Below are 13,789 nucleotides of genomic sequence, written 5' to 3'. Positions count from 1 at the left end.
TAATAGCAACAATATTGTATGTAATAAACTTATCTAGTAATCATCAGTTTCGAACTCCAAACCGTCGTCAGTGTCAAGAGTGGATCCATTTACGAATTCTCAAATCGTTATTGATTTATTTTAGCGGGAATGACTGTTAAAAATCTCAGTGTGTGTGTGTTTTATAATTACTTAATGCATGTACAATTTATTTGCAGAGTCAAAAACTGCAAAAAGAAGCGTGTGATGTTCATCTATTATCGCAAGGGTATTACCGTATAGCATTAAGCCTTAAATTACCATATATCACGGTAGATTTTTTGTGTGATTGGCAAGCCTGTCTCAGAAGCTTTGTCTCCAAATTTATTGAATAATTATCCCTATTTTAATTAAACTAAATAAAAGATAAGTTGTTTTGGAATTTTATAAATAACGTTCGAAGGAGGAAGTTTCTTCTTTTACAATAGAGAAAAATAGGAAAGTTGTACTAAATGATTTTAGTTTCTTTATAAGTTGAAAAACAAAACGAAAGAAAAAAATTCCCCGCTATTGTCGTTATGAATGAAGGTAGTTGAAAAGTTTTTCTGTTGTAGAAATGTCGGTTGTTCGTTGTGATTGGTTGATTGCCGCATATCGTGATCCATAAGTTCTCCCGTCTTAAGAATTGCGGAAGTGTCAGTTGCCCAGTGCTCTAGAAACAGAAGGAGGGGGAAGACGTATCTACGACCTCTTTTATTAAAAGATATCCATCTTCAATATTTTTTTATATTGCTTTCCACCAATGAAATTTTATTTCTTTTTAACAGAAAAAAGTTTAAGATCAATGATAGAGTTCTTGAATAATTTATTGTTTTCGAACTGTGATTCTCAATCTATGGGTTGCGACCTCCTGGTAGGCCTTGAAGGAGTAGTTGATTAATCATGTTCATGAATTTATTTCAAACGAGAAAATTAAATGAAATCTTTAAGTTTAACGTCCCACGATTATGCCGGTTAGGCTAAACGAAACGGTAATAATGAGAAATGAGTGAAATGGTGGAATGAAGAAATGGGAGGAAACGGGATAACCCACGAGCACGGTGTTTGTCCACCACAAAGTCCACACGACGCGAGCTGGGATCGAACCAGGGACCCCAAGCACCGGAGATGAACGCTCTACCACTGAGCCACCTGCCCCCTTATTTCAAACGAATCAATTTAGTTAATACAGGGTGTTTCAAAACAACACCGACAACATTTGGAAGGCGATTCCTGACACGAAGATAAGACAAAAAGTATGGACGTAATTGAGTGCCCAAATGCTTCCTTTCGGAGTTATAGGCTGCCGGAAATATGAGAAACTGAACTTTAAAGGTCCATAGCTCCAAAACTATGAGAACTATCATACTCGGATTCAGACTTCAGTGAGGAATTAGTATGTGTTCTATCGCAATATCCAAGTTCCAGAATCCTGTGGTACTTCCGCAACAATTTTTCAGAGGTAGTTGATGGGTATTTCAAATCATATGCCCGTAGCCAAACTCCCTCTATAAAATTATTGCAAGAGTATCTTAGGATTCTTTTTGGATATCTCAAATATTAATTCCTAAGTGAAGTCTTGACCCGATTACGAGAGATCCCACGGTTTTGGAGCTATGGATCTTTAAAGCTATTTTTTTCATATTTTTGTCAGCCTATAACTCTGAAAGAAAGCATTTGTGCACCCAAGATGGTCTATACTCTTTGTCTTACCTTGGTATCAGGAATCACCTCCCAAACGTTGTCGGTGTTGCTTTGAAATACCTTGTATATGAATAACCATGTATATGCAGGATGCTAATGAACTATACCGACAAACTGTAAGAAGTGAATCCTGAAATCAAAATAAGAAAAAAAAGTATATGGCCTATGGAGAAAAGTGTATAGTTTGATAGCTAGGCCCGTCCAAAAGCGGGAAAAAATACATTACAACATGAGTTATTCTGAACACGAGGAACCGAGGAGTAGTGCTATATCACCGTAAAGAAAGTCACACCTAAGCCATCCAAAATTTGATATGTCAGCAACGTGCATTGGTTTGCAAGGAATACCCCCACAGAGCACAAATGCGAGACATGTTATTAAGAGAATTCTCAAATATACTCGTCTAACATCTATTACTGCTGAATTTTTTTTATTGTTCAGTCGTACATGCATTGCGAAACAGGTCACATGTATTTTGAGAAAGAGGTCGTCAAGTTGGTGAGGGTCATAACGTCATCTTTTTGGTCTTCAAATGTACCATACAATGGGTTTATTTTGTTCTCTCGAAAATGCTGTCTAAAAGGTTTTACGAGTATGGGATCCAAGGACACAGACGTATGTCGTCGACATAATCATCAGACAGAGTATATGGTTTCTTTCTTCCTTCTTCTCTTCCCTCCCCTCTACAATTTCCTTATCATTGTTTACTTTGAGATAAAAGGCACTGGTATCCAGTTTAAAATCCACTCTCTATATAGATATAAACTTATTTAGAAAGGAATCCCTTTTCAAGTATATCTAGGGACGTTATCGTTTGGAAGGTTGCTTTATTCTGAAGAAAAAGAGGTACAAACCAAAATTCGAGAATAAATAGTGATGATGGAGTAGCTGCTTAACTCAAAGCCTAAAAGTTTTCTTTATAATCCCAAAAGGGTTAAAAGTGCGTCCAAAGTAGGCAAAAAGGAAACCTTGACAGCAGTAAAATGGCCACCAGGGACACCAGTTCCACATTTCCTCGTATTTGGAATGACGCAAGCTGCAATTTTTTGTACGCTTTTAGGTAGCCTTATCTTCGAAACTATGTACTTTCTCCCACATGCGTACACGAAACTTTTTTTCTTATTTCGATGTGATTTCAGTTTGTCGGTTAGTTCATTAACACTGGTACTCCACTAAAACGAAAATTAAAAGGTTGAGCTTCAATATTAAAAATTGTGTATTTTTAGTAACGTTTTATTACTTAAGTATCTATTTTTGGTTATTAAGTTGAGTTGAGTTTATTTTGTGTTTAACGTCCCTTTCAGCAGTGAGGCTATATGAAACGGAACCTACTGATTAACGTGGAATCTCAACCACATGTGCTCCCACCGGAAATCGAACACGGATCTCCCACGCCAAAGGCGCTTACCTTAACCGCTTAGCCAGAAAGGAACTCTATATTTGGTTATTGTTGGTCGAAAATATGCATACTATATTTATAGGTAGTTTCCACTTGAGTCACATTAGGAGTTTCCGCATGACTAATATCTTAGAGTAGTTTAGTTGTGCCCCTTTCTAACAACAGAAATTATTAGATCTCTATCCTCCAAATTACATTGAGCCCCCATGCAGCTAAGCTCTCGTTTTCATGCAAAAGTCCCAGTTTCGATTCCCGATGAAGTTAATGTACTTAAAATCATTTTAATACGTTAAGTGCAGCGACAAATTTTGTGTTTCTTCCCGTAGAGCCGTTAATGATTAAAATTTAAAAAATGCAATATTACAGGAGCGTTAGCAGATTACTTTCCCCAGCGCTCCGTCGGTCTATTTTAACGAATAATCACCAAGGTCGGACCGACAGCCTCTTATGGAAGTAGCAACACAGAACACAGGGTCGACATATAGGTCCCATGCATCTTATGTGACCTCTACATACTTTACTGTAATCTCATAGAACCTACGCGGAACTTAACCTGCTAATTGTAACTCTATATTTCATATATTATCACCTTAGTACCTCAGAGGCCTCCAGAATAGTTTTGAGATACAAATGACAAATCAATCCTTTTGTTTATACTTGCCCGCAAACCAGCAATGTTAGTTGGGTTGCATAAATCAACGGTGTTTTCGCGTGATGGTATAAAAAAAAACGAGCTTGTGTCCACCACTATGAAATTTGGCTCATCTAAAAACGATTTATATATGTAACACAGTATTTCTAAGGGCATAATCACCTTTGGTAGGCTCTAAATAATTCCTGACAAAGTCCAAATGAACGATTAGCCTTCTTGATTCGCTAAATCTCTATGAATAAAACTGAATTAATCAGGGGTTTGTGAGTGACAACGTCACGCAAAAACATCTTACATACGTTTATAACGTTTCATACAATAACATATCTCGGGCCGTAGACGTTTCTTATACAGAGGTTGTTCAGTCTACATTTGGCTAATTTCGACTTACCTAAAAATTTAGAAGAATCCATGGCGCCAGGTCCGTAAGTGCTCGATGTGTTTCCCTTGGTTCCTAACAATAGCCCGACAGCGTAATTTCCACTGTAATAGGCTTCTCTGAAGAACTGGGAGGAGAATCTTGTCATATTCCCTTTGCACATTTTCCAAACTCCTTCCACAGTTGTCACACGCCGTTTTCCCAGAGAATGCTTCAGCAATCCAAATCCACAACAGTCCATAGGACTTGCATCTGGAGATTTAACAGGTACCTCATTGAAAGGTATCACCTGTATACCACTTGCCTCCTCCATCTCCCTGTAGAATGCGAGAGACGATCGTGAGGTATGTGATGAGGCCTTGTCCATGTGCATGCGCACCAGATTGGCGTTATTTCCGTACATTGTTGGAATCTCATGCTCGTAGATGGGCCGCATGATCTACTCCTGAAAATACTGCGAATTTATTTTGCAGTTCTTCGCTATCTTACGAATCTTCAGTTTACCTCGGTAACAGTAGCCAGTAACGACCTTTTGGGAAGGATTCTTTACAGACACGGACCCACCTTCTGAAGTTCTTGGCGCCTTTCTCTCGCTACATGATGGCTCTCGGTTTGCCGCAGTCGGAAAGGTAAATCCATGCTTCATCGAGCGTTACAACGTACATCCACCTTTGTTTTGCCAGATGGCGTTCGTACAGCTTCCGGGCATTATACTTTCATTCCTTTTGGTAGGCATCCGTGAGAAGATGGCCGCGATCTTTCATGACTTTTTCCAGCTTGAGTTGATGGTGTAACGTCCGGCTCACAGTCCCCAAAGACACGTCAAGACGATTAGCCATACACCTTTGTGTTGGCAGATTTTCCTGCATTGCCATTTTGCAAAGTTTACTCTGCATGGTGGAGGTGGCCTTGGTGCATTCCCACTTACTAGGCAACTTCGTTGATGATTCAAATGGTGAAGCTTTGTTGCCCTTGTACTTTTTAATAACATTTTTTATTCCAGTTAAATTGATGTTGCAACCATTCTTCTTGCGCAGTTTTCTAATGACAGAAACACTAAAGTGGGCGTCATAAAGAGCCGCAACATAGCCTTCCCAAATCCGGCTTAGTTTGGGCGGCATTTTGGTCACAGAGCGGAAACCCACACACTTGGAAACAAATTTAACACAACACTCACAACAATAGTCCTGCTTTGTGCGTTCTTGTCGTCTGCGCGGAAAAATAACTCCGTTCCCTGAAAGACACTGTACAACACGCAGGCAGGACGCCACGAGCCAGGTCGGGTGAGTCCATTCTGCCCGGGAGGGGGAAGGAACGAAATCGGCCAAACGTAGGCTGAACAACCTCTGTAATTTTACTTTAATTATCAATTGCCATCATTTGAAATAATTAATTACTTAAATATTCAATGAATCCGAATGGAAAATAGGCTTGTACACTTCCAGGTAATGAAAATGAAATTTTCATTGGTGTCGTATCACGTGCTTTCTTTTTCATGTACTACTGGGTGAATGCCCATACTTCGCACGAGAGGAATAAGATTTATCGAAAATATTCAAACTTCTATTAATAGCTTTGGAGATCTGCAAAACGACAAAAATTTGCTTTCATTTCTGTCGTGAAAGATTCGGTTTATAGCTTTTACAAGGTTCTATTTTTATATTTGCATATCTTATTGGTGGAATTACTACAAATATGTTTCTTACTTGTGTTTTCTCATGTTTCTGCTATTAATTGTATGTTTATTTTTTTAACTTCCTCTCTTTTGTTTTGTTGTCTGTTTTAGTATTTATAAAGTTTTTAATTATGTAAGACTATTGTAAATGTGAATGTTGTTTTCCCGTAATCGGTGACTAATAAATAAATAAAACTTTCAACCCATCTTTCTCCCCTTTAAGGGTCGGTCGCTTATCGCAGAAATCGCGTCTTATCTTCAGCGCAGGATTAAACGAGAATATTTACACAAAATTCCAAGATTCGTAATAATTTCGAACACTAATATATCTCGGAGAAGAAGAAGCCAGGAAGAGTGAAGAACAATATTTTCCTGTATAACACTTGCGACGTTCTTTAAAATATATGTGAAGAGTGAATCAGTGGATTTGCTGCACATTATTATTATTATTATTATTATTATTATTATTATTATTATTATTATTATTATTATTATTATTATTATTATTATTATTATTATTATTATTGTTATAAATGACTCACAAGTACTATTGAAGCAAATATTATCTTAGGATAAGTTAAGGTAGAGAGAATCTTCGCACCACAAATATCAGTTATTCCGGCAGAGTCTATTACCCTTTTCATGGCTTTTAGGTTTCCTCTTAGACTTTTGTTTGTAATTGCAATTAACAAGGCAGAAGGAAACGCATTAAGCGTCCCGGAAGAGCATTACCTATTTCAAAGTATAACTATAGTTTCTTTTTCCCCAGCGAAGAAGATGGAATAAATAAACAAAATAACTTCCGTTCATTTACACTAAGTCGGAAATTTGTTATCTACGAATAAATGCTAGAGACAGTTTTCTTTGCTTTGTGCATATGGCTTTAAAACTCACTAAATAAAGACTTATCCTTCTTATATTCATAATAAGGTGTTGCATATATATCTAATCACATTGAAACTCTTCAAGGTGACATGTGACGATATTTTTTTACACTTGATTTTGCTGATACATAGAACGCAGGGGTTTATTTTAAAGAGAGTCGCAAATGATATGCAGGAAAAATTGTTCTTCTCTCTTCCTGGCTTTTGTTTTCTTTTCTACTTGATAAAATGTTATATTGCTTTGTTTGGTGAATCTTTTTCCTTCAACCTCCAGAAAATCAACTTGAAGTATTGCTTTTGCAAAACTCCTCTTTCTTTTACGCCCTAAACGGAAACATGATGGCAGAAACTTTCGGAAACTGTTGCTACTTTCACTGCTAGCTTCTTAGGTATTTTAGATAGTGCATATTTACAACGAAGGGGCTGCACCCCCCAAATTCTGCCCTATATATATATATAAAACGGTAACTACTATAGTATTCGCGCCGACTCGTGAAGCTTGACCTAGATCTACTGATTTCACCACCCAATAGAACGGGAGGGTGTTCCATTCGTCAACCCCCACCCATCAAATTTTGTCAGTGTCGTCTCTCACGCTACACGGAAAACATCTCCCGAGAGTACAGTGTTGTCGGATTGGCGCCAAGTTCCGTTTTGTTAATTTTTTTTAAATTGCGTTATATTTTCGTTGTTACTATTCGTGTTATTATTACACTGGTTAATGTTGGGGGTGTTACTATTGGTAATATTTAAATGCTTTTTTCAAATATTAATTTATTATGTCTTCAAACTTTGGCAACATTGTTGGTGAATTTCAGCTGTTTGACGTTTCTCCAAGTGTGCGCTCGGGAAACGGCTCCACGAATTGTACCGAAGTTTTCCGATGCATCGGAACTCAAGCAAAATATTTCTATGATTGGTTTAGAGCCCAAGCTTCACGACTCGGCGCGAGTACTATAGTAAGAGTACACCCTAAGAATTGTTTCTTCCACAACTTGTTTGAGAAGTATAAGCGTTTCGTATCAGCGACACATTATATATATTGCTAGACGAAAAGTACTGGCACACAATCTTATCCAGTTGACATTTCTTAACTGTGTGGCAGTGGATGTTGTACGTTGTCTTTCAGATAAGGGTTGGATATTTGGTACTGTCTTTATGGCTGTTGTTTTTCAGTTGACTTGTGTAGAAAATAATTTTTTCTTTGACTTTGAAACGAATGGAGATTTTAATTTGACTTTTTTCTACTTCAATATTTCATAGTGTATGAAACTAAAATTTTGTAATACATAATATATTAATTCAATATACAAAAATTAAACTTGGTCATTGAATCATGCGGAAACGGCTCACCTGTTTGAAATGAATTTTAAAATATAGTTATCTAGTGCGGAGAATAAATCTTTCTTAGAATGTCTAAATAACAGAATAGTTACTGAATGATTAAGTTACCTGAAATGCAAAACTAAATTGCTGTAAAGTTGATACTATTAATAATATCATAATAAGCAAATAGTATTAATAAAAGAATAATGTGACTTACCATTCTGCCGTGTCCATAATTCTGTTTGGCAATGAAGACTTCTTCCGTGGTTTTGGATAAACCAGCTCCCCTGTTACGGTCACTCCTATTGGCTCCAACACTGAGAACGATCTGGGTCTTACATTAAGTCTTTTGGGATCTAAGTTGTTGTATCTCTGTTTTCTCCTGGAGTCAGCTTTTGCTCGTGAAGATGTTCTTCTCAAGTACGGTGACGATTTGCCCTTCCCCACTTCCACAGTTCCTGCCACTACACCAACTGGTTGCATGTCTTTCTTCAAATATTTAGGCGTTTTCCCGTTCACCATGTGTTTCTCATTGGAAGACTCGTCGGATTCTTTGAAGTTTTGTCGTTCATATCTCCCCAAAGGTGCCTCATTCTCGTCTGTACCCATGTCGTATTGTAAAGCAGCGCCAACATCTTGAACATCCTGATGGGTGTCCAAAAGGGACATTGTGCCATTCTGTTCAGATGAGGGAACCTGCAGAAAGTCCTTCTGCCCTTTGTTCTGTAAGGCTGGCAGTGGTTTTTCATCGAACGACGACTGTCTATATTGGTAGACACTTTCCTTGGTTTCCTTGTTATAATGCACCTTTTTATGTGTTTCCTCAACAGATTTCGTAAATTGTGACTGCGTTGTAGTTGTTTGTCGAGTATCAATTGGTGGCAGGGACAAAGGTTGCTGGGGCGAAGAAGTGTCATTTTTGGTGTCTGCTATGAAATCATTAGTTCTCTGCTTTTCCAAAGCCTTTTCTCTCTCAATATCTAACCTTTGAACAGCGTCATCCGAGTGAATGCTTTGAAGAGACAGTTCTTCGTCTGGGCTGGTACCTACCTCTGAAACGTCACCGTTTTGGATTTGAGCATCGTCCTTTTGGTGTAAGTGGCCAGGCGCCGTGAGCGAAGGGCGTGAAACGGGTATTGAATTATTTGCGTTCTCCTGTTTATCTTTAGGGTCTTTCCAAATGACGTACCTCCGGCTGGCGATTATTTTCACGTCGAACTCTGGAATGGGCTGCTGCTTCGATAGTTGCATTACTGAAGGGCACTGCAAATACAAAAAAATACAATATTTAATTTATTTATACAAAACCAAAATAAACATACTTTCACACAAAACAAAATCTATATATTTTTTAAAAATATATTTATTTATACTAGGATGGTTCAAAAAGTAAAACAACTCCTCTCAAATGCTATATTCCAACTTCCCATCAGGACGCAACAGGTGACCACTGATTTATCACATTATCGTTAGCTAGTGCACATATTGCGTCAAATTCTCACAGTATTAGCTGGAATATATGAACCAGAGCTGTGTGCACGGCAACATGATGAGTCATTTCGCTTCAGCCTTCTGAAAATCTGTTGTACATAATGTACGCACCGCAAAACCGATATAACTGAAAAAGGATTTAACTGCTATCGATTATCACAAACTAAAACGCAATGCGTTGACGCAAAATGTTACGGACTGTGGCCCAAGGTCAAACGTCAAGTACGTAGTGTGATAAGATCATGTGGTTGTGCCTTTCTAAATTGGAACCAAAATCAAATGTCATAACACCGCCACAATTTAATAGTATTATTTAACGGACTGGACTGCTTACTAAGATACTATTACCAATCACTTTCAAGATACCAATATCACAAAAAGAACCTCAAGATATTGAACGCACCTATATTCTCTTTCTAGCAGCCATCACCCAAGTTACGCAACACCATATACCTATCACGAAGATAAATTCCTAACAAGAACAATTTCCTCAGATAATAATAATAGCAAAACTACAATTCAAGATATTTCTACACCGGATTTATCAACAACAGCTTGACTTTAATATCAAATCCAACATCAATCGACTTCCATCACACAGGACATCCAAGCACACCGAGAATAGAAAAGTAACTACTTCTACTCACAGCTCCAAATACTTCAAAAGAACAATCCAGGCAAATCTCGGAAACTACTACGCCAAAAATATAAACTTACACCTTACTCGAATCTACCACATAAGATCGACGATCGAGATGGATCCACAATTGATAATAAATTACAGTTCTTTCGCTCACTACTGTCAGACAAATCCGCTTACGTTCCAGCACCCGGAAATAATACAGAATTAAAGAAGAGGAAGGCTCAATCGAAACCTCATCAGTCATCATCAAGATATTACTACCCTCGATCTCACTGATCTACACGCTGACAATCATGATGACGCACTCTTGGTTGACGTCACCGTGCATTGCTTCTGTCCTCAACAATATACAGGCTAAACATCTCAAACGAGCTCCTGATTTGTTTATAATTCCCTCAGTTCGCTATACACTACAATCCGCTTCTGGGTATGTACACCTCATGGAACCGATGTTACCTCATTCCAAAGCCAGGCAAGAGTAACAGTGATTCTAAAATGTACCGGCCAATTACATTAACATCCACTCTCTCTAAACTTCTTGAAAAAAAAAGATTTTACACTTACATACATATTTTCAAGACAGCGAACAATTCAACATAATCAAGCTGGTTTCCAGTCACATTACAATGTTATCTATCAAACCGTACGTATCTATAAATACGCTCATAAGGCTCTACAATGAGATCACAAACTTGGAGTTTTCTTCTTTGACCTTAGCAGTGCTTTTGATACTGTGTGAATAGATGGCTTACTATATAAGCTCACTCGTATGAATATACCTACTACAGTTATATGCTGAATTTATTTATTTCTATTCAACCGTACTACTAATTAAAAGTCATAACCTATCCAGATCGGTAGAGGCGTACCTTAAGAGTCTACATTAGTACCCCTGTTCTATATTATCTACGTCAAATTGTTCATTCAGATAGAACACATTTTAAACTGTAACCCAGTGACACTGCATATTGGATTTCTTCAAACCGAATTGAAACTATTCAAATCAGCCTGGAAATTAAAATCAAGAAGTTTGTGATATGGTGTAAAAATTGGCAACTGGACATCAATGCAAACAAAACTCAATCATATTTCACAGGCAAAGGTACTTAAAAAGATTCTCATTCTCTTAGTAATTAACACATACGTCAGACCACAGTGAATAGATAATTATCTTGATATAGGATTAGATAAGCGTATCTCTCTAAAAACTCACATCCAACAATGTTAACGCAAAACTCTCAACATTACGTAACATATCAAATATCTTCTCCAGAATACACACATGTCTACTGCAGTTATCAGTAGACTTCACTAAACGGTCATTCGACCTATCTACTATATGGTTCACCACTTTTCAATACAGCGAACGTCAACTTGCTGGCTAAGACTAAAAGAAGATGCACTTGTTTGACGAATCCTTAACGAGAATATAATATTTGTATTCTTTATTAACGTTACTTCCAGAGTTTATAGAAATGCTACATCTCAAATTTTTCACTAGACTCCACGACTCTTTGATATATATCGGGTGTTCTAAAAATGGTGCCCACGGATCACAGAGCATTATTCCACAAGTCAAAATAAACCTATATATATATACCTTTCGACTCCTCATCTGGAGACACAGATTGCACTATGTGGCAACGTCGCAAATAAAGAACCATAGATTAGATCTACCAATCTATCAAATAGTTATATCAATTCTTTCCAGATGGCAGCTAAAATCGATATTGATTGACACTAGCATCACTTATTAGTGTAGCAATCGATTCAACTGCTTGTTGTATTCGTAGAGTAATGCTAATGGCTCCAATTTAATCTGCGACGTTGCCACATTGTGAAACTTTGATTCCCCCTAGCGGCTGAAGGAAGAAGCTTCGAAGGGCATAACATCATATAACATTTTCGCTGTGGACGCAATTTTTAGAACACCCGATATATATTATTGAACTCCTTTAGCCTTATGGAGAGTCATTTTGCCGTAAGATTAGCGTCATACTAAGGCCTGACTACTGCAGGAAACATGTTAGTCGAACTCTTTAGTATGACACTAATCACGCGTCAGAACGACTCAGCATAAGGCCCCATATATTTAAACAAACGTAGTTTTTCACAAGTAAACTATGAGATTTTGGTTGCCTGTGTACTCTCCGCGGATGGGTGGGCGATTCGCAATCCCCATAAAGAGGAAGTCTCTTAATCTTTATTTTCATTCTGTCTTCTTTCTAAAAACACATTCAAAGAAATAAATTAAATAAATAACACACTGGACAAGGTAGCCCATTGAGGCTAGACAGACGTCGTTTCCTCTTTCGACAGGAAAAAGTTACTTTTGTAGCTATTTAAAAGGTGATACACATTTAGTAAAGAGTTACCATGATAAACATTGGTAAAGAGATAATAAACAGAATTATTGTGTCTACGAAAGTTCTACAATCCTAAAGAAAAAATATATTTGTACAAAAGTTGTAAGGGTTCCGAAGCATCAGTTTATTACTTGCTTATAAAGAATGTGTCCTAAACGTTTCGCCATTAAACGCTTAAAAGCAACGTTTTTTTTAAAAAAAAAAATTAAAAATGCAATAGCTTACAATTTTCATTTAGCAAATACCTTAAATTTATTTTTAACAAATCAACAATTACAAACCAAAAATAAATTAACGCAACAATACTTTAAACACTTAAATTTCCATGTCGACTATAGGTATCCGAAATCTTGAACAAAGAAGACGATGTCTGGTGAGTTTCCATTCATTTAAAATTTTCGAGGTTTTAAATAATTTTACATGTGAAATTTAAATTTGTCGATCTTAGATATTGTGACACAAGCCAAGTTGTGTCAAAATACTTAAAGAAAATGCTTAGTGTTCAAAAGAAGTAGATTTTTTTGTTGTGTTTTGGAGTACTTGAATCCCAGGTTTTAAAATGACAACCCTGATATACCGTGATTCTCTGTTTGTACATGTCTTCTCTTTTCGTGTAAATTTCAATTTTCACCTAGGCCCTAGATCGAGCCAGGCTTGCCAACCATACGATAATTTATCGTGATAGACGTTAATTTAGGTCCTAATGCTATATGCGATAATGCATTTAATAAGTGCACTTACGGTAATTTTAGAACGCATACTATTTGCAGTTTTTATGTGCAAATAAATTTGAGTTTAACGTAACTTTCAGCAGCGAGGCTATATGAGACGTGGACCTACTGATTAAGAGGCCTCATCCCGGCGAAATTAAAATACCGCTAATTTTACAGTAATTATGTGATATCTTCAAATAGAGAAAAGATAATCGAAATACGGAACAAGAGCGTCCTAGACAATATTTTACATGAGATACCGTTACCACGACTCACTTATGTGCTTTCGATTTCGAGCTATTTTGAAAATCGGCATTTATTTTTGCGTTTCTAAAAAGCCGAAAACGGAAAGCCACTAGGTGACTTGTGATAACGGTCACTCACGCAAAATAATATTGTCTAGGGCGCTCTTGTTCCACATTTCAATTATCTTTTATCTATTTGAAGATATCACATAATTACTGTAAAATTAGCGGTATTTTAATTTCGCCGGGATGAGGCCTCTTAACGTGGAAGCCGAACCACATGAGCTCAGGCCGGAAATCGAATCCGGGTCTACC

The 13,789-nt window shown here is 37.2% G+C and overlaps 1 protein-coding gene across 2 annotated transcripts in view; it reads right to left on the bottom strand.

Annotated features, from left to right (window-relative positions):
* The window catches only part of LOC145672399 (uncharacterized), a 290,548-nt gene that overhangs the window by 198,907 nt on the left and 77,852 nt on the right, over window positions 1-13,789 (bottom strand). For both annotated transcript variants that reach the window (XM_081741553.1, XM_081741554.1), the window contains exon 2: window positions 8,234-9,279. In XM_081741553.1, the coding sequence (XP_081597679.1) occupies window positions 8,234-9,279 (1,046 nt within the window). The remainder of the gene's footprint in view (window positions 1-8,233; window positions 9,280-13,789) is intronic.

This window comes from Thermobia domestica, chromosome 16 (genome assembly GCF_964235325.1).
Source record: "Thermobia domestica chromosome 16, izTheDome1.hap1.1, whole genome shotgun sequence".
In the NCBI taxonomy this organism is placed as follows: Eukaryota; Metazoa; Arthropoda; class Insecta; order Zygentoma; family Lepismatidae; genus Thermobia; species Thermobia domestica.
The sequence above is the reverse complement of the archived record's forward strand: the minus strand, read 5'-3'. Positions and strand labels throughout refer to the sequence as shown.